Here is a 26,349-nt window from a genome sequence, read left to right on the forward strand (position 1 = left end):
CGAGCAACCTTGAAAAACGAACGTGCTAACGTTTACTTGTACGAGTCGGGAACGTCGCAAGTGCCGTTTCATCGCGATAAATTTGCCAGAGTAGAGTAGTTTTCCCGATGCAACGCAACGTATCGATTTTAAATTGTATAATACCGTGCTAAAGCTTTCTCTCTGTAAAGAGACAAATAAATCGGGCGAACGATTTATTTCAATTTATTTATATCAGACAGAAGCTATAAAGTTAGACTTGTACAGTCCGAATACGATACGGAAACGTTTTATTCAGGCGCTATCGTGGAAGAGCACGAGGTATCGAGAACCTCCAATGCTGGAGGCAACGATGATTTCTTGAAGAATTTAAAATTGCGAAAAATACGCGACAGCCAGTGCCATTATCAGGGTCGCGTTCTCGGTCAATCGGGCAACAGCGCCTTGTCCACTTGTTACGGCCTCGTTAGTATCGCCTTTTATATTCCCTTGGCGATTAGTCGTTTGAAATCTTGAACGATATATCGGATTTGGCCTATCTAAGGTGTAAACTTTCCAGCGTAAACTAGAGACGCGACGTTGACTCGCGGTCTGTTCGGAACAAAGGGATAAAGTTTTTAAATTACGAGAGGCAGCCTTCCGGATAAAGCTTTCAAACGACTCGAACAAATATGGTGGGCCGAGAGTCCCGGCGTAAGATAAATTCGACTAGAAGGAATCTCGGTGTTCTCATCTGCAGGCCGGATATATTAGAACGAAACGATCGTGGTACACGATTCAGCCGGTGGCAGGTCACGACTTTACCAAAGAAACGGAGCACCCGCATGTCGTCTACAAAAAGAGTCCGGACGAATTCGGAAGGAACGCCGAGATTCTCTGTAATGTCACCGGCAATATGGCCAAAACCATTGCCAAGCGCGCTTTCAGTTCGCAGAAAAGCCACCCACCTAAGAAGCAGACTAAATCCTACACGATAGAACTGCTGCTGGTACTCGACAAGACCGTTCTCGATTATCGCCAGGATTTCGACGTCGAGAATTACGCGCTGACGCTGCTCAACATGGTACTAACTTTGCCCTACTTTACTCCTAATTGCCTTCCATTAAGGGTTAAAAATAGGCAAAAGCACGTTCCAACACATAACACGGATGTACCTGCGTTATTTTCTGGTAATAACAGGATCGCTAAAAGTTATTAATTTTAAGCGTGTTTCAGGCCGCAGGATTGTTACACGACGATAGTCTAGGCATTCCAATGGAATTAACCGTTGTTAGAATCATAAGAATGCATGCCCAAGAAAACCAGGTAGTTTTCTTTGCTTTACGATACGATTATACCTCTTCTTTAATATCGCTTTAATATCACGTACGTTAAATCACGAATATAGATGACTGTAGCGATAACTAAAGATCCAAACAGTAGCCTAAAATACTTCCAGGAGTGGCAAGAAACGATCAACCCTGGTGACGATTCACACCCCAATCACCACGACTGCGCTATTCTCATTACAAAGTACCTTGCGATCGAAATAACGTTGCGCGTATCCAACTTAACCTCGAACGAGCTTCAACGTTCATTCGTTTAACCAGGAGTAACGTCTGCGATTTGGCGAACTTGTGCGGTTTCACCGGTACCTCGACGATCGCTGGAACTTGCGACCCTTTGAAAGGCGCTGTCGTTATAAATGATATCGGCCTACACACAGGATACCACATCGCTCATCACATCGGACACACGTACGAGTTTCATTCTTCTTCCTCTTCTTCCTCTTCTTCTTCTTTTCATTTCTTACGCCGAAGAATACTACAGTTCGAAATGTGAAGGTTCACGAGGAGTTCCAAAGAATGTAACACGATAACAAGCCTCGTAAGATACCACTTCCATTAACTTGTAACTTCTAAATGATATTACGTACGGTTGACATTAAGATGGATAATACTGTAGATGACCTTTAAATGACTTTCAAGTAACCTTCATCGAAACAACATACTCGTGAAACTAATAAGCGTATAATACAATATGTTTAGAATATTAACCTTTATCGACGAAGGACCTTCTCATAAAGCTAAAACGTTTTTATCGTTGGATTTGTTATTTATTCGTCTCGAGGTTGAGATGAACTTTTAACATAGATTAGGCATGTCGCACGACGTCCAAGAGGAAAATGGTTGCTCAGGCATTGTTCGTCGTGGAAAAGGATATGTGGAGACGACGGTCATGCATCCCGGCAACATGTATGTCACGAAAAGATGGTCCGAGTGTTCGAGGAATTCGCTGAAATCGTATATCGAGTAAGAAACTGCATTGTACAGCACCGGAACTTTATCAGATCGATTCGAGATTGCTTTTGCTTTCATTCATTTTAAAGCAGCGAAGAACCTTGTTGACCGAAAAACGCTTTAAAATTCTACGATAAAATTGGATTTCTTCCAGAACTCCGAAACGGAAGAACAGTGTATTTCTATCCTTCTTGTTGCTAAAATTCTTACGATTTTATCAAACTCCCCTATTTGCTTAATACCGTTGCGGATGTCCAAAAAAAAAAAAAGGTGGAGGGAAGACTATCGCTAATAAAAGCAAAACATTTTAACGCTTCTTTAGGTCGCTGATAGTTGGCAAACGCTAAAGAAGATTATCCGTGCGATTATTCTTGCAGGACAGGTTTGGGATTTTGTTTGGAAGACGAGCAGCAAAATCACGAGTTTCCCAGCACGGACCTTCTTCCAGGTGTAGTGTACGACGCGGATGACCAATGTCGGATACAGTACAGTTCTGATGCACGGCAATGCGACCTGGGCATGGTAAGAAAGCAAATTTAATTGCCTCTGTATTATTTTTTTAAAGCGTACTTGTCTTTCTTCGTAGCCAGCTCCTATTCTCAGCGGGATATTACGTTACGTGGCTCTTCCGCAACCGTATTTTCCACGTAATATTATGCGCCGGCGCGGCATGCAGCTCCATATCTTTTATATTTCCGTCATATTTCGTCGGAGCCAAGAAAGAATATGTAGCCTGGCTGGATTCTGAAAACTGGATCCACGACGAAAATTGAAACGTTCGCGAGAATAACGTTTTCGTTGTTTCGATCAACGCGAATGTGATCGATCGTTTTATCTTCGCACCTTTAAAAAGGCGAAAATCAATATTTTCATAAGCTTGAACGTTCGCGCCGTAGCTCGATTGATTTAACGAGAGGGAGACCGTAAACCGAGCGGCTGTCGCGTCGAACCTCGGTCAAACAGCCTCGTTATTTCGTCATTTGAAATCGTTAATGATGGGCCAACACGAGGCCGTTGTAATTTTATAATTAAATACGAAAACATAGAGACGCGCGTGGCAGGGTGGCGCGAACGTTAACGAACTTAACGAAAATTCAGAGTGTGCATCGTTTATTTATCGAACGACATTGTTTTCCAGGAACTGTAATAAACGCGTTAATACGCGTCGTTGTTTGATATTTGCATACGCACCGGCGAAACAAAGATTCAGTTTCTTTTTTCTTTTCCTTCCTGTTACGGCAGAAAAGAAAGTTCACCCGTAACTGCGTGAACTGGTGCGGTTTCATTAATGTGTTCCACTTGTTCATTAAGTTATTCGTATTTGTAACAGTCGGGGCCGGTGTAAAGCGGCAGCTGCAAACACTTTCAGCTTTGTTCAACGACTTTGCCGCGTTAATTAAGCCGTCCGCGCATACGAAATTAGTTAAATTTGTCTAGCTGTTTGCCTTGACGAACAAAAAATTACTTCCACGAGCATATGTTGACGTTATGTCGAATGAAAAGAGAGTTTTGCGTTTCGTCCCGGGACTACCGGTGGACTCGTCGGTAAGGCTATGCCCGGTAGTCCCTGCCTTAGACGTATAGGGAGTCTCGCTAGGTGCGGTATTTGTATCGTTCGCTCGTATATTCGACCGCTAGCGAGATAGACAGACTCGTTGTCGTCGTAGCCCTCTGGTGTTGGCGGTTGGTACCCGCGGATCGCCCGGGAGGTGTTGCGCCGCGTTGATGCCTCGACCTGTCGACGTCCTGTTGATACCGATCCGTTACAACGTTTTTATAGCACGTCAACGGTGAAATTGTCCGAAAAACGCGGAAAACCCGATTATTTTTCATCTATTGCAACGTATATGAGTCGAATGCCGTTCTTTTCGCACCTGTTTCCACGTATTCGTGTCTCACGTCCGAGAAAAAAGAATTACGACTTTCCTCGATGCTCCAGGCGTATCGTTTCAATTACGTATTAGCGCCGTTTAACTTGCTCTCTTTCCACCATGCAACCTTCTAATCAAGGGGCCGGATGGAACAAACCTTTGCTTTTAAGTGGCTATACTTTAGACGAAGTTAATTTCTTTAATTTTCCTATCTCAGAGAATTTAATTAGAGTACCGAGTACAGATATATTAACGCGACTGAATTCAAAGGTGCCTCGACTACTAAGGCAATTTCATATAATTTATGTAATTCAATTTATCATTCTCTTTGCGTCGCTTAAACCTAATAAACTACAGAGAATAATTACGTTTACGTTGTCGGACAACATGGTTTCTCGATTATTTTAGACATCGTAAATTGCCTTTCGTACCAAGCGGATCGGTTCGCGTACTCTTCTAAACTTTCGTTTTATCAACGATCGAGATTCCTTATTTAACAGGATCGATTTCTATCGTCGAGTTCGTTTAACGGAAAAGGTTTAATTCGAACATTCGAAATTTCAACGCAAAGCTACCGAATTCTTTGCCTCAAAATTTGTCGTGCGTAGAAATAAGCGAAGAAACGGTTCTGATAAAGTTACATTTTAGTAACTGGTTGAGTTTCGAAGAAACGACCTTCGGGTTGATTTTATCGCGAAAAGCTCTCGATCATTTATCCCGACAAAGTTCGGTACTTCAAAGTTTAAATTTGAACATTTGCCACTACTTCGATCGCACGATTTCGATTTAGGCCGGGAAATAAGAAGCGATATTTCTTACGTAGTGACAGCGTAACGTCGTACGTGTTGGAGGATTGGTCGCGTTTCCTTGGCGATTCGAGGTGTCCACGGGTCGCCAACTCGTCAATCGTCGTCGGGAATCGCGATACCGATGCGATAAACGGCGATAGACGCAGACCGCCCGTGAACAGGCACCATCTGTCGTTCGCCACAGCAAGCTTCTACCTTACGCGCGGTCTACCTTATCCTTTTAGGAAAATACGTTCTGCCGTGCGTCGTTCGGTTTAGATAAGCGACGTTCGAAGTAGGCCTATCGTTTCGCGATATCGCATTCGCCACGACATATACGTCCAGCTTCGACCCCGCCAATACGATCGCGTTTCATTTTCAGAACTGCGAAACCCTGAGGTGTGCCATTCCGGGAAGGGGTTGCGTGTCCGCGAGGAAACCAGCGGCGGAGGGCACGCGTTGCGGAGAGAACAGAGTAAATTATTGCCTGGAAATATGCAAAGACGAATTAACCACTACCTGTCCCTGATCTCGGCAGTTGATCTCTCCGCGTCACTTAATTTTACTCGGCTAATGAAAATACCGGAGGATCGACGATTCGATCAACCAAGGCGCTTCGTTTCAGAGATATTTCGGTATCGTAGATGCGACGACGATAAGAGGGACTGTCTGTTTTTACGTATCCAAGGCTGTATTCGATTTCGAACAGGTTAAAATTCTCGAAGAAGGATGCGACGGCACTTGCTTTCGAAATTGATCACTCGCGTAAAGTAGAGACGTTTTTACGAAACTCGGTAGATTATCGCTGCCTCTCCTTCGAGAAATTTATAATCCCTGAAAGAGGAATAAACGCTCTTATAAATAAGCCAGTAATTACACAGAAAAAGTATCGCGCTTCATCTTCAAGCTCGTATTCTATCGTACGATCTATATTACGGCCAGCGAACGCTCGCATTTACATATCTGAATTACTGGGAGGTTTCTCGAGTAACGGATAGTGTAAGAGGTTTAACGATCCGGGACATCGGGGGGGTCGATTGCAAGCTTTCGTCGGGCGTGCGACGCGGCATCACGCGTCGCGACGCGGTCGATTGCGAAAGAATTACGTGTACGTTTCTGCGTTGCAATGATACGTATTGTTTAGATATGCGATAATTCTCTATAAATACGCGAGCAGCCGTTTTACAGCAAGACTTTTGCAAGAAACTGGTCTAGTAGGGGCCGACGGTAAAACCGACCCGGATAAAAATCTCCTTCTCGGCCGTTTGAATTTCAATGCGACTCTGATTAAGACATTGCGCCTGCCACATGCGGAGCAGCTGTTTTTTCACCTAGCTTTCACCTCACGCGCTTTGCCAACCATGCCAACCGTGCTTCATCGAACATGCTAGGCTTATTCAGCTTGCACGGATCAAAGCGCTTGGAACTCTGGCGCATGGAAAACGAGCTATATATTTTGGGAAACGAGTCGGCCATCGGACAAGAGAAAAATTACCTTCGTGTTCCACGCTTTCGTCGACTCGACGATAAACTTATTTTGACTAATCTTCTCGCCGCAGTTTTTAGGCCGTATCGTCCATAGCCGAGGCACCGATATATCAATTTCGCGTAATTAATTCGTAACAGTAATTTAAATCGCTTAAAATACGAAAATCGCGCTTATGGTGAATATCGAAACGATTAGTATATAGCGAATGCAAAATTTATTTAACGTTCGAAACGAATGGACCACCCAGTCGCTATTTCCATCGGTGTATAACGTCGGTTTACATATATTTAGAGGTAACTGTCAGTTTGTCTTTCAAGAGCCGGCGAAAGACTAGATTCAATAAGTATGCAAATTTCCCGCTATATTTGACTCCAGATGATACATGATGTCAAAGTGGTGCGAAAGTTCACGTCGCAGAGGGAGGCCGCGTTCGGGTTCATAACGCGTTAACGCTCGTCTTAGCCACCGAGCAAACTCTTCGTTCAACCGTAATACAAACCTGTCTCCGAAATGAATAGCAGATAAAAGAAAAAATAAGCTTGCTTATCGTGGAGGATAAATTTAATCAACTTGCAAAGTAACGCCTTCGCAGTTGCTTCTTGAGAAAATCGAGCTACGAAACGAAGATAGATGTCGCGATGACAGAATGCCACGATAGATGCCTGCAACATGGTAAACGCACTAACGGTAACTCGATTCGTAGATGCTTTGATTAATTTTCAAATAAGAAGAATAATAAAATTCTTACGAGATGAACACATTGGCGAGTTTAAAATTTCTAATTGACTTGTAATCGATAAAAGCGAGAAAAGTTGTAACGCGCGATTGAATTCGAAGCAGAAGCCTTCGCGCCGATGAATCCCAAACACGATTTTCCTTAAAAACGACTCGTTACATATGAGAACAGCAACGCTCTGCAAATTCGCCTTATCGCTCCGCAACGGCTCGGTTATGCTATTTGTCAAGATTTTATTTCAGCCCTCGCGCGTTTTCTCGACAAGTTCGTCAAGCTCGAGTTTGCTTAGCGCGAATTAAAACCGCAACAGAGTCGGAATACAACTTACAGAGGACGCTGTTTTAAACCGGACGGTACGTACATAGACATTCGCAAAGAGATAATAACAAAGAAAAGTTTATCGCGAAAGCTCGTAACGGTGGTGCCACCGGAACGAAAGTCTTAAAACGCGTCACGATCGGATCAAAGGGTCGAGTCGAGACGAACAAACTCCGAGCCGCGTTGTTACTTTCGCTTTCGTGTTGCTTTTCAGCGTCACTGGTTATCGAGTTTAATTATTCGCAAAGAACGAGCCGACGAACGAATACTATCCTTCTTCTCATCCGCGACCGTTTTATCACGTTTCTGCGGGTTTCCCAGCATTTTCGAGTCATTCGTTATCGAGAAATATTTTTGGTCTCCTTCCGTCACGTAGCGAAACGTGATCGTACAACCACAGCCGGTATTCCGGTTGATAAATCGATTTTTCGATTCAAGTAAAAATCAGAGTGTGACGCGATTCTCTTCGCGAGATCGTCGAATCTCGAATCTTCCTAAAACCTCGTGAAAAGGAGCGACGGAAGCACGGCTGGTTTATTATTCTGACTATGCGATAAAGGTACTTTCGAGTTTCTCCGGTATCCTTATGGAATTCTGATTGCTATGGTCTCTCGTGTATAAGAATTAACTTGCGAGATCGTAACAGCGGATAAGTATCGTCGTGTAATTCGATCATCCACGTTGTTCGAACGTACGAGTATTTTCCGCCACTCGCAATTAAGACCGATCGAATAGCTTCGGAAAAATATACGGAAACAGTAGACGACAAACGACAGGTAGTAACGTCACGATGCAACTTGCTTCTTTTCCCTTTTAATTTCGACAGCTGAGAAAAATTTGCTGAGATTTTTTGTCTTTTCTATTCAACTTGAAGACAGGAGACCGCAAAAAATATCGGAAATCGAAAAATTCGCTTTTCCTTCAATTTTCAACGTTATCCTTTGATTCGAACTTTCAAACGGTTCATTTCGATGGTAATTTTTCATTTCTACATCTATCTTCGACGAATTTCTTTCCCCGGTGTTTAATGTTTCGAAATATTTTTTGTTTATAACAAAGATACGGCGACGCGTCAGGATCACTCGGAATAATTTCCCTCCGCTCTTTCGACTAGTTTATTTAAACAGATTCTGTTCGGCTATGTCAGAGAAAAGAAACATCGCCATTTTCGTTGAAATTTCCACAACGCAACGATAAGAGGAACGGAGAGGCGTAACGATCGTTAGACGGCTCGTGACGCGATTAATTTAAAAACGGTGGCAGGTTGGTCGAATTGATCGATAATTAACTTTGCAGTGGTGTTACGGAATGAAATGTCTGTTGGTCGGCGAACGACCAGGAGTCGTAGACGGTGGTTGGGGTAGCTGGTCAGCTTGGAGTCGATGCTCCCGAAGCTGCGGTTCCGGCGTGGCTTTCTCAGTCAGACGATGTATCAATCCTTCGCCGTCCAACGGCGGGGCTTACTGTCGCGGTGACAGAAAACGTCATAAAATATGCGCCACGAAGGTTAGTAACACCGGAAAAGTCAAGCAGAGATATATCGGACAGAAATATATTCTACGGTAAAATCGAAGCTTATCAAAGCTTCGTTTATCGTAACGCGTAACTCGTTGTATATACTCCAATTCGAAAGACGGAAAACATTTTTGCTAAGCTTACAAGATCTAAATCGCTATCGTTTCCATGACTTCCGAGAAAAAACCGCGTCTCTCGAAAAAAACTCTTTACTCTGAAAACATTCGCTGAAAATGCGTTTCGTTTGTCGAATCCGAGAGAATCGTAGCATATCAAGCGATACGACGTTACGATGTACAGATTTATTCGCCGTCGACGTAGAATTTTCAACCGATATCTACGTAACCATTTTCCTATGTTATTCCAAGCAAATCTCAAGTTGGGTCACTTTGCACAACCACCATGTTCGTCGTTAAAACTTTTACTGAATTCCAGCCGTGCGACGTTGACGCGCCGTCCTTCCGCGACGTCCAGTGCAGCGAGTTCGATAACTGGATCTTTCCAGAAGACGGGAAACTTCACCGATGGACCGCTTACAAGCTACCCGAGGGTAACTAGCTTTTTCGATATATCGAATTCTTCGTCGATACATCGTCTCCGGCTATATAAGTCACTTACACGAGTCGATCGGCAGATCTACAAGCTTCGGAAAATCCGTGCGGCCTTTACTGTTTAAGCGAAACGAACGTGGTGGCCTCGCTCCGACCGAGAGTCATCGACGGGACCACCTGCTACAGGAGTATTCGGGACATCTGCATCGGTGGTGTCTGTCGAGAGATTCCCTGCGACCTGAATATGGAGTCGAACGCCGTGGAAGATGCGTGTGGCGTCTGTAAGGGTAATGGCACTTCGTGTAGCCTGAAGGAGGCCGTGATAACGATCGGTCCGGCGTCTCGTGAGTGTAATTACCCGATTCTTCCTCTAGATGATTTCTTCCCTTTTCGAAATATCGTCGCGCGTTTCATCGTATTAGCCGGCCTTTAGTCTTTATAACTTGTTTTACAGTTATTCCGACGTTTTATTACCGACTGAGGTGGGTCGTTCGGCATTCTTTCGGGCAGCGCACTATCCTCCAAGAACTTGCGCATTTTTCAAACGTACCTACGCGTTATTTTAATTACGTCTGCTTTTATTTCGTTTTCTAGATATTTCTATAACGATATACCAATATCGTTAAAATTGTTTTCCTTTGCAAGATTATTAGGAATCGCCGAAAGTCAAGAGCTACGAGTAAGCGTCGAACTGGCCGCTTAAAAAATATCATACGTTTTTATTTTAGGTTCGATCGCTTTACCTCGTCGTTGGCATACAACTTTATCGATCGAAAAGTTTTCTACATCGTACGACTAGGCACTTTCCGTGGAAAATTAATTTAAATTTGTAGAAACTCGTCGGTTTGAATCGTAAAGGCAAAGAGAGGAACGTGGTATGAGAAGAATAGTTTATGCCCCGATCAAAAAATGCCGAGAGTTTGATTTAATATAAAAGCCGGCGAAAGTTTTTAGACACGGAAGAATCTCTAATCGCGATAAATAAAACGCCGGCTAGGGAAGTTGAAATTCCTCGCGGATAAAGGCACTAGATCCGTGAAAAGTGCGAGAACTTTCCAAGGTATTTCCCGAAGAATCTCATCCGTTCCCTCGGCTTTCGAACCAGACCGATATAACCTATCAGCGAATAAATCTCGTATTCGCGATCCCCCGAATCGATACTGCACGTCCCACTCGGTATAAAACTTCTAATAATCGAGAGGGGAAAACTTTCAATGGCAGAGCCGAGGAAAGTAGTGGACGTCCCGGTCGGCGCGACCAACGTCCGGCTAGAGGAGATCGAGCCCTCTAAATCCAGGATAGTGGTGAGGACCAGAGACGGAAAACCGTTAATTGATGGGTAAATTGACTTCCGCTAAAGAACTTGAACACCTTGACTCTCGAAAGAGTAAAATATTTCCTCTCTTCGTCGTATTCTTTTTAAAGGAATCGTAGATTTTATATCACCGTACCGCAAAAACCGATAGAACGTTGTTTTATTTTTTATTTTTCATACTTAACGTCGATCGGTTCTTTAAGAATGGCGTCGTTTAGAGAAACGCGGAGGAGAGAAAAGAAATGCGTCGATTGATCGTTAAAACGTCCGATTAAAGAACACGAGTCTCTCCAGACGTACTTCGTGCTCCTACTCGTGAGACATGTACTTTGTGCATTCAGCGTACGTTTGATTCAAGCGCATTTAATCGTTGCTTTTGTTTTTTCATTATGTGCGATCATTTCAGGGATCGTTTAGGAATGTTCGATGTGGCGGGCACGAGGGCGTGGCTAGGAACGATAAGAGCGAGTCAGGAGGTTCTCAGCATACCGGGACCAGTCACGAAGGATTTGCTTATATTGGTAAACATAACGAACGCGGTCCTCTAATTAGCCAGCCTGACAGATTGATAAAGTATCTCGAACACGGTGTCCAAATTTGGACACTTCTTATCGAGTCGTGCTACGCGTTCATATCTTGAGCAGCGAAACGAAGAAAATTCTGTTCAACGCCACCTAACTAATTACTAATTGCTATTACGCGATATTTGCGCCTGCTTCTATCGCTACCACTCGCACTTACGCGACGCTATTCGTAAAATCTTCCAAGCGGTCGTTGGAAAGGAACGTTACGTTCCGACCTGATATCTTTGCCGCTGCTGCTACTACCAACGACAAACGAGCAGGTTGCTTAAATCCAACGAGATTCCTTCGTTTCCCAACCGAATCGTTCGAGTACGAAACGCAATTGTTCTTTTATCGTTAGAAATCACGGAACTTTCGAACCAAGTTTCGAAAACTGAGAGTCAACGTATTTACCCGAATAGTAAATTCGTATTTGACACTCGCGTCTATATCCCTTTGAGCAGAGATTCTCGCGAAATTATAATAATTCTGATTATCGTAACGTACTTATCGTTATAATATTTTTTACCTACGTAACTGTGTTTACCAACGAACAACTGCTCGCCTGGAATATTTCCCCTGAACTGTGGAAAAGTGGTTTCGTTGCTACGTACTCGGCATAATTTCGTTGCCCGAGTAAGTTGTTTCATCGAATAGATTCTGCCGAAAGAAAACGTGACGGTGAGGTATTCGTTCGGTGTGAAAGAAAAGAGCCCTCGTAAGCCGGAGTTTTCATGGGATTTCGTCGACTGGGAGAAGTGCAGCGCGAATTGCGGACCCGGTGAACAGATTTCCAAGCCTCGTTGCTTGGAGAAACTCGCTGGCATCGTGGATGAGACGTTCTGTAAGAGCATCCCGAGACCGGAGGAAAAAGTGAGACCCTGTTATCGAGCACCCTGCCTGCCGAGGTTAGAGCGACACGTTCGTTACATACTTTTAATTAGAAAATTCCAAAAGTCGAGCGAATACCGCCGAATTGCTTAAAATTTCAATCACGATGTCTTCGTTGATATATAACGTTGTAAGTTTCGAGTTTCAAAGCCGAGAAACCTAAGACAGAAAGCGAGCAATGTTTGTCCGTGTGATGGCCGAACGTCGAGAAAAAGATCGAAAGATCCTTCGCGCGACGACGAGAGATTTCGTCCAAGGAGAATACGATCCATCTAGTTATTCTAATTCGTTGAAACTTACGTTGCTACTCGTAACGATGTTTATCGCAGATGGATGATCGGTGACTGGCAAGGTTGCACATCCTGCGTCGTTGGTTGCGAGAAGAGACGAGCCGTCAAATGTGTACGTCCTGTCGGCCACTCCGAGCTGGATGTAGATATTATCGCTGACAGCTACTGTCAAGGACCGAAGCCGAAAGAACGAGAGTTGTGCACTAGCCGAGAGAAACGAGACAACGTTCTCGCGAAACACGAGCAAAAGGACAAAAGTACCGGCTCTCAGTCTCGCTTTTCCTCCGTCCAGTAATCTAACGATCAATCGCGTCGTTAAATCAATCACCGAAGGTGAACACGACTACCAAGCGTTCGAGCCCGCTAAAATGATTCAATCGACCTCGCTCGACTAGTTTTTTCTGTGTTTCTATATTTCCTTGGAAATTCTACCATTAGGATCTTTCGTCCAATTTCATTCCTTAATACGTAGTTATTTCTACGGCATTTTCATTTATTTATCGACGCGTAACGTTATGCATGAAAAAAGAACAGGAAAGTGAAAGCAATTATCCGTCGTATGATTTAGATGACGAACGTTTCTCTGAACGGAAATTGGGAACTCGGATGAAGCAAGATATGGAAGTAAAGAAACATGACAGCGTGAAGAAAGGCGAGGTGGTGATCGACACGGAAAATATTACAAATTTAACGCTCACCATCGTCTTGGAACGCGACGAAGCAAACGACGCCCTCAACTTTCCTAAGAATTTCGAGCCCCAACCGCCCGGCAATAGCACGGAATTTACTTTAGTTGGTATGGATGCGGTCAGATATATACAGAAAATTCAAGAGGACGCCGAAGCTGCTTCGAAACGACGTCCACCAATAAACAAATAACAAAAGTTACTTTGCACTCGATAATAGTGTAGCGATATGAAAATCCTATCCTTCTCGAATATAGCGATCGGTCGGTATCATTCACGGAATCACGGATCGTATCTTTAAATCTGCAACGCCGATCAAAGCGGTGTAAAGCAACTTTGTTGTAAAATGGAACGTCATGATATTAAAATAATAATTGCGTCGATTAAGAGCACGATAATCAAAATCGACAAATTTTGTGCGCGCGCGCAGAAGGATAGAAACGGTTGTCGTTTCAATCGAGTTTTCGTTTCGATTCTCACCATTCGATTTCCCGAGATTGTACGATGTTAAAGAAATCGAATTACCGTCGACGTGAGTCGATTTTTCCATAACCATCAACAGCGCCGATTAAATTAATACATAGAAGGCGAAACGTACCGATATTCGACTCTTATTTAACGAAAGTTCGTAACCTAAGAGTTTAGCTATATTTATCAATGTTTCTTAATACATACTTTTATCAGACGATATATTAACACTTTTCAACGTTATATCAAAGAAATATCGATTAGTAAATAGTGTCAGATAATTGTAATTATCGATTATAAATATCGACGATGCCAGTGTCAAGTGCTTTGTCTTGTACGCGAATGGAGAATTGGTTACGGTTCTCATTTTCGCCGTTTCGCCAAATCTACGATTCTTGACAACGCATCGTAACTATAATTTTCTTTCTTGTTAGGCACCGCGCTAATGTTACGACCCTCCAGCTTCTCGATCTTCTCGACAGCCTTCGTACCGTTGTAAATCTTCACTCTGGAAGTATCGATACTACCGCCGACGAGGTCGCCAACTTCTTGATACGCTCTATCCGACAAATTCGACAGGAGGCCCTCCTCTAGCATAGGCGCTTCCAACAACACCACGTTCTCGACTGGCACCGAGTCTTTGATGATCGATCCGGGCTTTGGAGTAGACGCGTTTCGATCGCAGGCGCCGCGTTTCCTCTTTTCCTCGTCGGCGAGGGACCATTCGCGAAGAAGCTGCCGGAAGTCCGCCGTGTCGACCGTCATTCCCATATCGTCGGCTTCACGAGAGATACCGTACGCTTTCTCCAGATATCCGGCCAAACTCAAGTCCACCAACTTGTCGACCATTTTAGCCCGTTTCTCGTGAGGTAGCGGCTGCTTCTTCTTCTCTTTCCAAGCAACGAGTTGCCTGTTTGCGTTTCGGACCTTTTTGGGGCAGGTCTTCTTGCACGGTCTTTCGCCTGTAAGGGAAAGCCGAAAGTTCGACGGTTCGATCAATCGATACGCGAGTCAGAATCGGCTGCAGATTCCGATTTACAGCTTCCACGCTAAATATGCATGGTTGTCGAAATAAAAGTCACGTCCTAAGAAGAACGACAAAGGGAAAATACAATTCTAATATTATACGGTAAATGCTTTTTCGTTCGACTCCCCATGTACACGCTCCTTCCCTTCTCACGCCACTGCGTCAATATTTTATTTCCATTATATCGTAAATCTTTTACTGTGACATCCGTGCTATGCACCTACGTACGTTTACCAACATACGAAAACACCGTTCACCACATATATAGAAACATAATATGTACACTGTGAGTCTCTACGGAATACCGAAGGAGAATTACATCGAAATGTTTATACGCTTTGAAAGGACACGATCAACGTCGACGAAACAATTGTAAACACAATACATATTGCGATATGCCATTTTTTAAAAAATTCAAACGATCGTAATATACTGCAAAAATGGTATTGTCCAGAATGAAAAAAAATATATACGGATTACGTGGTTTTCGGTAATCAGTGGAGCGAAATAATAAATAACCAGCGAACGAAATGGTTTCTACGTGTACGAATAACTACATGGATCCGAATGACACGTCAATTAAATTGCCAGTGATCGATGAACGAAGAAAGTATTTAGCGAAAGATTGATCGTTCAGCTAAAGAATGTCGAGGTGCCGTTAAAATATCATAAGGTTGCGAAAAAGTTATTCGTTGGATGGAAATCGGCAACAAGCACGCACGACACCGACATCCTTACCTACACATTCTTCCTCTTGTTTTGGCACGCGACCTTTGCACGCGTCCAGATTTGCCTGAACGTCATCCTCGCCGGCACGAGCAGCGGGTCGCACGCATTGCACTTTACGATGCCTCGTTCCTTTCTTTCCGTCGCAGGCGTTACACTTGCTCCATTGGCTCACGCGCCACCTTAAGCAATTCCAATCGTCATACAGCGATCGTAAATATTCGCCGATAAACGAGTAATGGTAATTAGAAAGGATCGTCGCTTATTCGGTCATTAAAATTAAATTGCGTCGAAGAAGAGACAGCGCGATAGTACTAAAGGTATGCTGTTCGCAGTTTCGGGAGGAAAATGTAAGCAGATAGAGAAACGTAAAATCGTAAATAGCACGAAATGGTAGAGTCGATGGTTGTGTGGTTGCATGTACTTTGCTGGACAGGCTTCCGAGTTGCAAACCCTAGTTTTTGGATCTGGTCGTAACATGCCATCGCAAAATTCAAGACTCACTTTTCCACCTTTTTCTTCGATACACGCTGCCTCCGATATCTACACCGAGCAAAAGAGTAATATAGTAACGTTAAAGTCGTTTTCGCTGCGTGAATCGCGATAGTGCCAGATTCGCGACAATGCTTCTTCGAATTATCATTAAGTCGACTTCGATATTCGAATTACCATCGTACCGCCTCCGCATTTAACGCTGCAGTCGCTCCATTCCATGAAATCCCACAGGTATTTCGGCTTGTACGACGGGTCAGTTGACATCACGTAATATACATAATGAATCCCAGGATTCTGTCTCGGGTGGAAGAATACGTACTAGAATCATCACGATGGAATGAATCGTTAATGTGGGTATTTAGGAACGATGGTCGATCATCGAGAAAAAATATATTCCGCGCAATCGCCAGCTCCATGCCGATGCCTCACGTTCGTTTACGCGAATCTCTTACGTTCGACGACGAAGCTACGCGACGCACGAATCTATTTTCCTTCGATCCTTTTTTACTTTCCTTACTCACGAGGGAAAGGCGTTAGAACGATGTAGTCGGCGTTTATCAAAATTCGTATTTACGATCTCGACTATTTCACGCACGGAATTAATACATACTTCTATTCGAATAGGTGTCGTTATAGGGCCCTTTATTTCAATCTCCTCTCTGTTTGGCTCAGGATGCAGGTATACGAGAATCGAGCCTGCACAATCGTAATCACCGCTTCTATATATCACCCTACGATCGTTAGAAAATCGTTCGGTATACGATGAACTTAGTTTGTTCGTTAACACGAGGAAGAATCTTTAACTTCTTAGAGTTAAACATTCAGCTTCGAACATATTATTTTCACTCTGTACATAATACGTATAATATTATATTTTTAAGACGCCATCGTTTATTTTGTAATAACGATATAGGCAATTACTTGTCTTCGTTCAAACAGTGTGTTTCGCTATTCTCGAGTCTCACCGATAGTACGTTTTTACTCGGCTGCATTTCCGCTACGTATATGCTTCGAGCACCCTGAGGAATAGTAACTATCTTCACGTGCACTAGGAATTCGAAAATTTTCCAATCACCAACAGATTACATTTCGTTGTTGTCGTAAGTATTTCAAATGGACTAAACTCAACTTTTTAGCCATTCACACTCGACAGTCGTCGAACGTTTGTACATCTCGCTGTACTTCGACACACATACTTATACATTCGTAAAAACAATGATTATAAAAGAGTTTCCAGCGTTCTTATTTCCACACTTACCTGTATCGTTAAAGCTTTAACTTGCAAATACTTGCAAATAATGGAAGAAACAGACATAGGAAAATTTTGAATCGAAAACTTTGATGACAGAAAAGAATATAATTTACTGTTGCGAATTCCCGTTTCATTGAAGAAACCTTCTATCGCCTTGCACTTCGTACCGTCACCTTTGCACGTTCCACACCTGTCGTCGATGGCATTCGAATCCAACACCCAATCGCAACCGACTTTCTAGAAAATATCATACCTTTCTCGTTTCTAAAGGTTCTGTTTCCTTTTAATTGCGGCTTACTAAGCAAGAAATAGATTCTCTTATTTCTAGAACGAAAACGGTATAGTACTTACCGTACTATATGTATGTCCCTTCAACCTGTAATTGCTAGTAATCAAGTTCGATCGGTTACGATGCTGTCTTTAACGTCCCACGTTATAGTAAACGGAGTAATATCAAGGTACGATCGCAAATAATAAATCAGAAATTATTTTGTAACTAACTTGACAATGTCGATTAGATAGGTAACTAAATTTTTGTCCCACGAGCTTTAGGATGCTTTTAGGCCATAAAACGTAGTTAGTAGAAGGGTAATGAAATGTGTGCGGGAGATTAGTCACGAAACTTATCGCACGAACCGTACGAAGGGAATAATTTCGAACCCAAGGCATCTTCTCTTTCGTTTCTATAACGAAAGCATCATAGAACTAGAACGCTACGCTCTTTCGTTGCAGATCACGCGAATACGTCTTCCTGTTTCCTGATTAAATTTACATTGTTAAAGTACTTCCGAGCTTCCGGCATTTTACTCAGCAAATTTCCTCTGTTTTAATCTACATACGATATGATACATCTACGATATTGGAATTGCACATCTGTGAGAAAAATTCGCAACGGCAAATATCCTTTATCCGTGTAAATAACTTTTTGCGTCTCTGTGCTTTCGTTTCTTAGAATCGCTACCGATGCAACGCAATATAAGATACGATGCTCGATCAGCTATAAATGTTCGATAAATACGTAATAGAAAACTATCGGAGAAAAAATATCAGGTCGTAAAATATTACTGAAATGCAACCTAAGAATCTCGAAGTATACACGTATTGCTTAATTCTGAGAAAGAAATCGCAAAGAAATAACGAAGCAAATCGTACGAAAAATTAATAGTTAAGATAGTAAACTCGTCTTTTGAATTAAATTAACGCGATTCGTCGTTCTCACACAATACGTAGAATTTTCCAGGTGATTCCTTGCGAGGAAATTAAATCGCAAAACAGCAATCGCAGTGAAGGAAGAAAAACACAAGAGGTAATCGTGATATTTGCTTACCCTGCATGTACCACCGACGCACATGTTGTTAGTACCACCCTTGCAGGGAGTAGAATCGTTTGCCACTTGGAACTTGGTGAATACGTTCTTTTCATTGATGCAGTACAAGTTGCACGGATCGAGCGTTGGATCGTGGATAGTGTACGCAGTCCAGTTATGCTTGCCGTCGGTCAAGATTTTTCGCTCGTTGTACCAACTGCACTGCAACTGGCGATACGATGGTTTCCTATGGTCGCAGGGCTGCACAGTGCAGGGTCGTCGTTTTTTACAAAAGGGATATATCGCTGCCGCAGAGGTTAGCGATCACGCGGCAAAAAGGGTGATATATTAGCAAAAAGCGTTAAGAGCTGGGTGTGCAGCCGAAAATGATTAATGGCGTGAGACAGAACCGTAGTAGAGTAATTCGTTGACGATCGTTTAAGCCGTAGCAGGTCGCCGGCTGCCTTTCCGCAGCTACGAAAACAATCTTTCCTAACATTTCGTTTCTTCTTTCTTTTCGCTGAACTAGGTAACGATAAAATTAATCGACCATCGTAACGTTAAACGAAGATTATCATACAAGATACAAAATAAATATTATATATCAGATTTCTAGAAATAGGCCGTTATACGAAGAACATAAGGATGCTATCGTGGTTTGCGTGAAGTACGCGCTCATGTACACACGAGAGCACGCGATCTTCTACATCTAACTAGATCTCCGTGAAACTAGGCTGCAGAGTTTAGGGCTGAACGAAACTTTAAATTAAAATTTCTCCTATAGATAACGCAATTAAAATACTCCTTTCTTAGCTAAGCCTAAATCGGCAGTGACTTAAGTATACGAAAGTTAGCTAAAACATCAGTAGTTTACAATCTTTAACCTAAAATCAAACGTTCGACAAAAATAAGTTTGAAAGAACAACGAAGCTACACGTGGGCTCGCAAATATAGTATTCAGGTTAAAAAAAAAAAAATAAAAACGAGGATTAACATTTTGCAGCTACTTTTCGACGAAAATTTTGTTCAACGCTGCAATCAAATATCTTTTCTCGGTCGAGACAAGGAAAAATATATAAAAAGAAACGAATCGACGAGGTGAGAAACAATATCCCGTACACAATTGGAAATAGAAAAGAGCAAAGAAGAGTAGAAGAAAGAGAAGGATCGAGTAGAAAGGGGAAGGGGAGGGAGAAGGGTAAGGAAGAAATGAAGTCGAAACGGCACCACACACGGTCGATTCGCATAGAAAGACAGTGGAATTTACCATGGTGTTGCAAATGGCTAACTTCTTTCTCTCTCCGATGCAGTATCTGCCTTTGTTGGCGGGCGGCGGATTGTCACATTCTCTCTCGGCGAATTTCAAGCCACCGCCGCAGCTTCTGCTGCAACCGCTCATGGGACCCCATTTGCCCCAGCCACCGTGCACCGCCGTCGGTCGGGTGCCCATAGCCACGCATTTCTTGTGAATGCACCACTGAATACAGGCTAGTTCTTTATTCTTCGCTCGTTTCGTCGCGAAATGCTTTGCTTTGTAGCGTTTTTGGTAGGAAATTTTACGGAAAATTTTACGGAAAATTTTACGGAAAATTTTACGGAAAATTTTGCGAAAAATTTTACGAAAAATTTTGTCAAATGGAACATACTGATATTAACACGTTCCACGTCGCGTGCAATCAAAGACTTTGGTAGAAGTAAATTTTGCAATGGATAAATAAAGGCTACATACTTTCGCTACATCTTTCTAAAAGGCAAACGTAACAGAGGTTCCGCGTCTTACATTTTTTACGACAGATCGAAACTTTACAAAGGCTGTTATTCGTACGAACATTTCTGCTTAGACTCACCGCTCGCATTGTTACAGCGAGCTTTGTGCGTTTTTCACGTGAGTTACGACGCGTCACAGAAATTTTAAATTATTCTCTTTCGACTGCGCTCTCTGCTCTCGTATTTTACGGTATAATCCTTTGTCAACGGGACAACTAGGAGCAACGATTGCAAAATAGCTACATGAAAAGTGCGCGAGTAATTTTATCTTAAAAGAAAAAGGACGAAAAATTAAAGTAACGACTGGAATGGTAACGCGATCAAAGGCGCAACTGGAGAGACGTTTAAGGCGCGATAATTTCCATGGAGAAATGCATAAATTGATACTGTTACAGAGTGCGCTTTTGTTCTCGGTAAATCCAATTCAACGAACCAAATTCTCGCCGCATTTTGATCCTTCGGCCATGGGTGATCCCCGGGAGAAACAGCTTCCGTTCTTCCCTTCGCACCATAGCAGCTCGCACATTGCATCTCGCTGAAACATACGGAACGTTCGTTCGCCATAGGAACGAGGATAATCAAATTATTCTTCGGGGTTTAACGAAATATATAAAACGCGAAGTAGTAACTTTCGCTATGAGCAAGTTAAACCCCATCCATCGACCTGTTCCCCGTGAGAATAACCGAGTCGTTTCTAGACCGACCGTATGTGATACGATACGATTGCCGAGCAACGGTTCGATCTCAACTTCTAAATAAATTCGTGCATAGAAGCAAGTGGCGTTCTGTTTAAAATTATTCTCCAATTATTTGCAATTCTACAAAAACTGATAAACCTGTTTCGAAGATTTGCGAAGCAATCTTTTAAACGCATAGGTAGTATCTGTTAGGTAAGTGCGATAAAGTTTCGATAAAACTGACCTTCTACACTGTGCGTTTACCAGAAATACTAATTTTCGATTCATCCTGTGTCCTATAAATAAACGACGTTCTACAAATAGCAAGAGAAAATACGGAAATATACCCCGGTATCGCCAGGGCAGATCTTCGACCCGGGAAAGTTCATGTCGCATTGAAAATTGCCGTCGTACATCGCACCGGGTAACATGTCCGGATACTTGAATTTCTCCGGCGGATTTCTTGGATCGTCGGTCAAGCACTCGCCCAAGCCGCTCCTAATCGATCGACACGAGGCTTTCGACTCGCGATAGAACAAAGTAAAACAAAGCATACATATATCGAAAGATTTACTCGAGCAAGGTAGTGATGTATTTCCTGCTGCAAGTCGACCATCTCAACGAATAGATGTTGACAATGGGTGACATGAGGAAATAACTGTTATCGTTATCTTTGGGTGGACAGCCACTGATAGCGACATCGTCGTGCGAACAGCCCATCCTGGAAAATCACATCTTGCAAAATTACTTCCCTTTTGTAACCACCTATTGTCGCGAAAAATTCCGAATGGAATATTTTCGAAAAGAAAGTCCTCTGTTCCACTCGACTCCTATCTCTTAATCCCTTCGCAGCTAAAAAATCAAGCAAAATGAATCCCGCTTGTTCGTCGCGATTCCACGTTCCGAAGCGAGTTTTCGTTAAAGCGGGTCGAAAAAACGAATTCGTGCTTTTAATGGATTTTGAAACATCGCTAGAAGCGAAGGGATTAAGGTTGGTAAAGAAACGTGCATGGACAGTACACGTGACCAACTTCGTGGCTAATTACGATTCCAAGCAATAGGCCACTATCTTCGGTGATGCAAGCTGCTTTTTCGGGATCGCAGGCAGTTCCGACATACGCCAGGCCCATCAGATTGCAATTCGGTGCGCCTTCCGCGCAAATATCGTACCTGAAACGCACGTTACGATGTTTCATTACGATCGTTCTCTACTCTCGATGAAGTAAAATTTTACCTAGTTACAAGAACCGCTATGTCGTAATGGTTGGGGTGAGTGTGATCCGTAGGGTTCATCTTTTGGGCCCATTTGGCAAAGCTCGCTAACGTTGCCTCGGCTGCGGGACTAATAAGCAGATCTATCTACGGGAAAATCGTCTTGATAAAATATCTCGAATATCTCACTTTCAACATTTACGATATTCTTCATCCCGTGTGGATTAATTGCTAAAACGGATTCTCGTATTTTTAGTCCTCTAACTAGTTACGTGTTACCTCTTCCTTTTCCTTCTCCAAATATATAATGCGGACGACGACCATGTCTATTTGATTGCCGACAGATCTGTCGTGATAAAAGTCCGACACCATGTTCATGATAGTCAACAGGTACTGTTCGTAGTTGCTGTTGTTGTAAAAGTCGAGAAACCTTCTGTCCGCGACCAATCCAATCTCTACGAAGCGATGAATACTGTGGGTCAAGGAAGTGCCCTTACCAACCTCGGGATTCTCTTCCATTAGTCGCTTCTGTCGTTTGGCCAACTGTTCCGCCCACGCCGCCTCCCAGTCATCTGCAAACGGAACGACAACGGCTCGTATCGCTTTATCCGTTTCGAAGATCGGCCTTTATCTTCTATCCTCGATGCAGATGGTTTATTTAAAATGTACTCTTGGCAAAAGAGATCTTGTAAAATTCACGGACAAAAAATTTTTGGAGAGATATCGCGGCGAAGAGTAGACTCGTATAAATCGACGACTACTAACCGGAAGTTCCGCAGTAATTCTTGGAAGAATCGTCCCGACTCTCCTTCTTTTCGTGCCAGTCATCCCGCTTGTAAGCTATGTGAACGTGCTGTCCATCCTGCTGCGGTTCTGCTTCGTTCACCGGCTCGATGAAGTACCGGCCATGATTAGTTTGCACGTAACCAACCTGCACGAGATCCACAGCCACTTATCGACTTTTCGTTAATCAACGTTATTGTAAATAAGATATGGGACTCGGTTCCGTCGGCAGGAGACGCCTGCAAAGAGATGCAATTACGCGAACCTCCCAATCGGGTTAACACCGAAAACGACGTCGATACCGAACTAACTTGTAATTGCAGTTTCTCTCTCGCGTATGATACGTGTGTGCACGCGTGCCGTGCCGTGCCGTGCCGTGCCGTGCCGGCGTGGCGTGGCTACGTGACCGCGTTTCTTGCCCGTTTAAACCCACCGAATCCGTGCCGAATTTCCATTCGCGGATCACGAAATTACGCGGCCACGCTTTGGAAATTACAATCCAACGATCCTAATTAGGGGATCGGTTGTTACGCGCAACATTTATCGTAGCTAGAACTAACGGTATAATTCAAAATTCGGGCTTCGCGTCTCCCAATAGCGCAAACAAACAGGCCCTCGGTAATTCACGGGAAATTGTGGTCTACAGGACAGAGAAGAGCGCGTACCGTGCGCCGTGATATTTGCGAAAATTTACAGATTCAATAACGCTCTATGTGGCCGATTCGATTCACCGGTAGTTACAATACCTGGCTCGAGTAACTTCACCGCCTCGAACGAGTAACGACGCGCCTGGGAACGCTAACCAGAAGGTGTCTTTTAAATTACGGCCGCCTCCTCGCCTTTCGACATTCCTACCTTCCGAGCTTTACCCTACGAAATACGCGCTCCAAAGACCAACGAGATAGATACGGTTTCTTTTCCTCGAGAGTAACGATCGAACACGTAAAATTGAACGGAAGGAAACACGATGGCTACATTATACTCGACGAATTGTATAAGCGTCGTCCAATAGTAGCTACTTGCCGATATACAACAGGTATTCGATTACCCACGTTGCTGCAACCATATTTCAACAATTTGCTCAACTTTTTTTTATTCGTTTGACTCGTTATATCGTTTATTTAACTTATTTTCCCCTTAAGAGCCGAATAAGTCGACAACGACTCGACGGCCAAGCTCACGATATCTCATGCTGTTATTCCGTTTCTAAATCTCGGCCCTTTCGGTAGCCCGATTTTGCTCGAATGATTTACTTAAAAAAGCCATTATGCGGAGATAATTCGAAATTCGTTTCTCCGAATCATCGTCTACTTCCGATTTCTGAATTATCGTCGCTATCTTAGTTCGTATCAGGCCTCCCGGCGTGCAAGCAGAATCGGATCATTGTCACCGAGAGGAGGAGATTATGCAGATCGCGTCTCGCTATGCAACGCAGCGCGGCAATTGCATCAAGTTGAAAGCATGAGCCACTCTGTCTGCATGTTTCGCAGTTGAATTCTCGAAATTCTCCCGGGAATCGACCGAGACTTCGAACCATTAAACGCGACCGAACGATCGTGCATGCTGGCTTTGATCCCAAAACAATCGATCGTCGCGTCGAATCGGCAACACGGTCCCGGTACGCGTCCATCTAAATGCAAATACCTCATATTAATTTGCATCCGCTTAAGTGCATAATAAGAGGCTTGATTAGCCTCGAAGAGACGCACGCCACCGTGTTCTCATCGTGGATTATATCGTTACGGAGCGTGTCTAGTCTAGCGAATTCAATTGTACGAAATCTTTCCGGAGTTGCTAGATCATCGACAAGAATTAACCACAAAGTCTAGGTTCGATACGTTGTTGGCCTCGATCGTATTCATACCTATCTTCGAACCAAGAAGCGTGCTTTGCGAGGGGGGCGGGGGGTGGGAAAATTTCACGACAATGCAAACTTCGATAATACGACTTTATGCCTTCGAGCTTTCAAGACGATTTAATTAAAAATAAACGTAGATAAAAAGGATAGTATTTACGAACCACACCATCGCAGAGAGAAAGAGCTGCCTTGGATGTGCGATGGCCTCTAACAAAGCCCCGATAATGGCATTGTCGATCGGAGGCTCTCTTGAATCGTAACGCTTCGTTCAAGTTAGTTCTCAGGCCGGTACCCCGCGTCTCGATCACCATGTCGGGCGAGATGAATTCGTGATACGGGTTGAGCTCCACATGGTGTTCGATCCCGTTGAAAGGCAGCACCAGGTGCACTTTATCGGCCTCAAGCTCCTGCTCGCCCGTCTCGGTCGACCTTTTCTTACGTTCGTTGATCTCTTGCCGATCATAGAAATACGGCAACGAGTATGTGTCGAAGCTGCCATCTTCGAACACTCTTCTCGGGATCAAAAATTCCGGCTCGTGGACGTCTCTCGTGTACCTGAACATCGACCACCGGGAAGAGAAGAGTTTTCGTTAAAGAACGTACGAACGACGCATCCTCGTTCCCGCAACAATTTCGCATATCGCTCTTTCTTGCTCGCGCCTGCATATTTTCCGAAATGTTTTCCACGAATGCCTTTGCGAGTCGCGTCGAAAGATTTGCAACGGCATCGTAGAAAAAGCGTTAAACGTACTTGTTCGAATCAACTCGAACTAGAGGCGCTAAATGAGATTCGGTTGCGTGCTGAATTTGGGAAACACGGTTATTAAACTTCGTTATTGAATTCGTAAAGCACAATCGATCAAGATCTTTCGTTTCTTCGGCACTCGTAAGTGCACAAAAAACTAAACGAAAACTTTGTCACCTTAACTTGCCTCGTTTCCAGCGTGACGCTCCTATTTCATCCCCAACCCTGTATCAATCCAAACCCGACAACTTCAAGGCCTAGTTATTCGGTTCTCGTGTCCCTAAACTTTAATCATCGATCGAACCAAGGGCAAACTTATTGCAACGGGCAAAAAGGCGCAAGTTTTCGAAACGAGCGACGCAATACGATCGTCCCTGGTTGTTCCGTTGGGCAAAGGAAAATCCTCGATGACACGGTCGAGAGAGCGGAAGAACGAAAGAACGTGCCGGGAAAGTTATGGGACATTTGTTAGCGAGATGCCAAACTCGGACAGTCAAGCGAGACAGGCGAAAGACAAAGAGCGAGAACAATTCGATCGGATCAGGTCGGACGAAATGGTCGACTGGACAAACGGTTCGCGTGGTAGAGTGCATCGAGCTGAGGATTTCCTAGCCGAAACGTGGTAACCGTGGCAAGCTGCTAGTGCACTTACCTACCATGGTATACGTTTGCACGTCCGTTGCCGTGTCTCTTCGATGGATCGGTGTCCGCGATCGCGATGATGCCGAAGAACGTCAGAAGTGCTTGGAATCCGTTCATGAC

General features: G+C 43.6%; 3 protein-coding genes across 4 annotated transcripts in view; 2 read left to right on the top strand and 1 right to left on the bottom strand.

Moving 5' to 3' along the window:
* Nucleotides 1-26,349, top strand: part of LOC126878311 (A disintegrin and metalloproteinase with thrombospondin motifs 7-like) — a 140,573-nt gene that overhangs the window by 48,915 nt on the left and 65,309 nt on the right. Inside the window, exons 1-2 of one of the 2 annotated variants that reach the window (XM_050640965.1) lie at nucleotides 2,079-2,270; nucleotides 2,636-2,780. The gene's annotated coding sequence lies outside the window, so the exon portion shown is untranslated. Of the gene's footprint in view, nucleotides 1-2,078; nucleotides 2,271-2,635; nucleotides 2,781-26,349 lie in introns of those variants that run through there. The other variant, XM_050640966.1, reaches the window with a different exon arrangement.
* On the top strand, nucleotides 875-13,464 carry LOC126878248 (A disintegrin and metalloproteinase with thrombospondin motifs 7-like). The gene is made up of 13 exons (XM_050640836.1): nucleotides 875-1,129; nucleotides 1,195-1,284; nucleotides 1,367-1,491; nucleotides 1,569-1,715; nucleotides 2,636-2,780; nucleotides 8,757-8,966; nucleotides 9,411-9,525; nucleotides 9,610-9,870; nucleotides 10,748-10,865; nucleotides 11,248-11,362; nucleotides 12,062-12,312; nucleotides 12,625-12,842; nucleotides 13,154-13,464. Exons 1-13 carry the CDS (start codon nucleotides 875-877, stop codon nucleotides 13,462-13,464), a joined length of 2,361 nt encoding a protein of 786 aa, XP_050496793.1.
* On the bottom strand, nucleotides 9,930-25,486 carry LOC126878249 (A disintegrin and metalloproteinase with thrombospondin motifs 7-like). Its single transcript, XM_050640837.1, has 17 exons — nucleotides 25,004-25,486; nucleotides 22,967-23,132; nucleotides 22,481-22,773; nucleotides 22,224-22,348; nucleotides 22,010-22,159; nucleotides 21,564-21,710; nucleotides 21,337-21,487; nucleotides 20,746-20,847; nucleotides 19,813-20,022; nucleotides 18,567-18,806; nucleotides 17,226-17,476; nucleotides 16,909-17,067; nucleotides 16,598-16,787; nucleotides 16,162-16,305; nucleotides 15,917-16,035; nucleotides 15,505-15,674; nucleotides 9,930-14,701 (listed from the first exon to the last, which is right to left on the bottom strand). Exons 1-17 carry the CDS (start codon nucleotides 25,403-25,405, stop codon nucleotides 14,103-14,105), a joined length of 3,618 nt encoding a protein of 1,205 aa, XP_050496794.1. The 5' UTR covers nucleotides 25,406-25,486; the 3' UTR covers nucleotides 9,930-14,102.

Source organism: Bombus huntii, chromosome 2, assembly GCF_024542735.1.
Source record: "Bombus huntii isolate Logan2020A chromosome 2, iyBomHunt1.1, whole genome shotgun sequence".
Lineage (NCBI taxonomy): Eukaryota > Metazoa > Arthropoda > Insecta > Hymenoptera > Apidae > Bombus > Bombus huntii.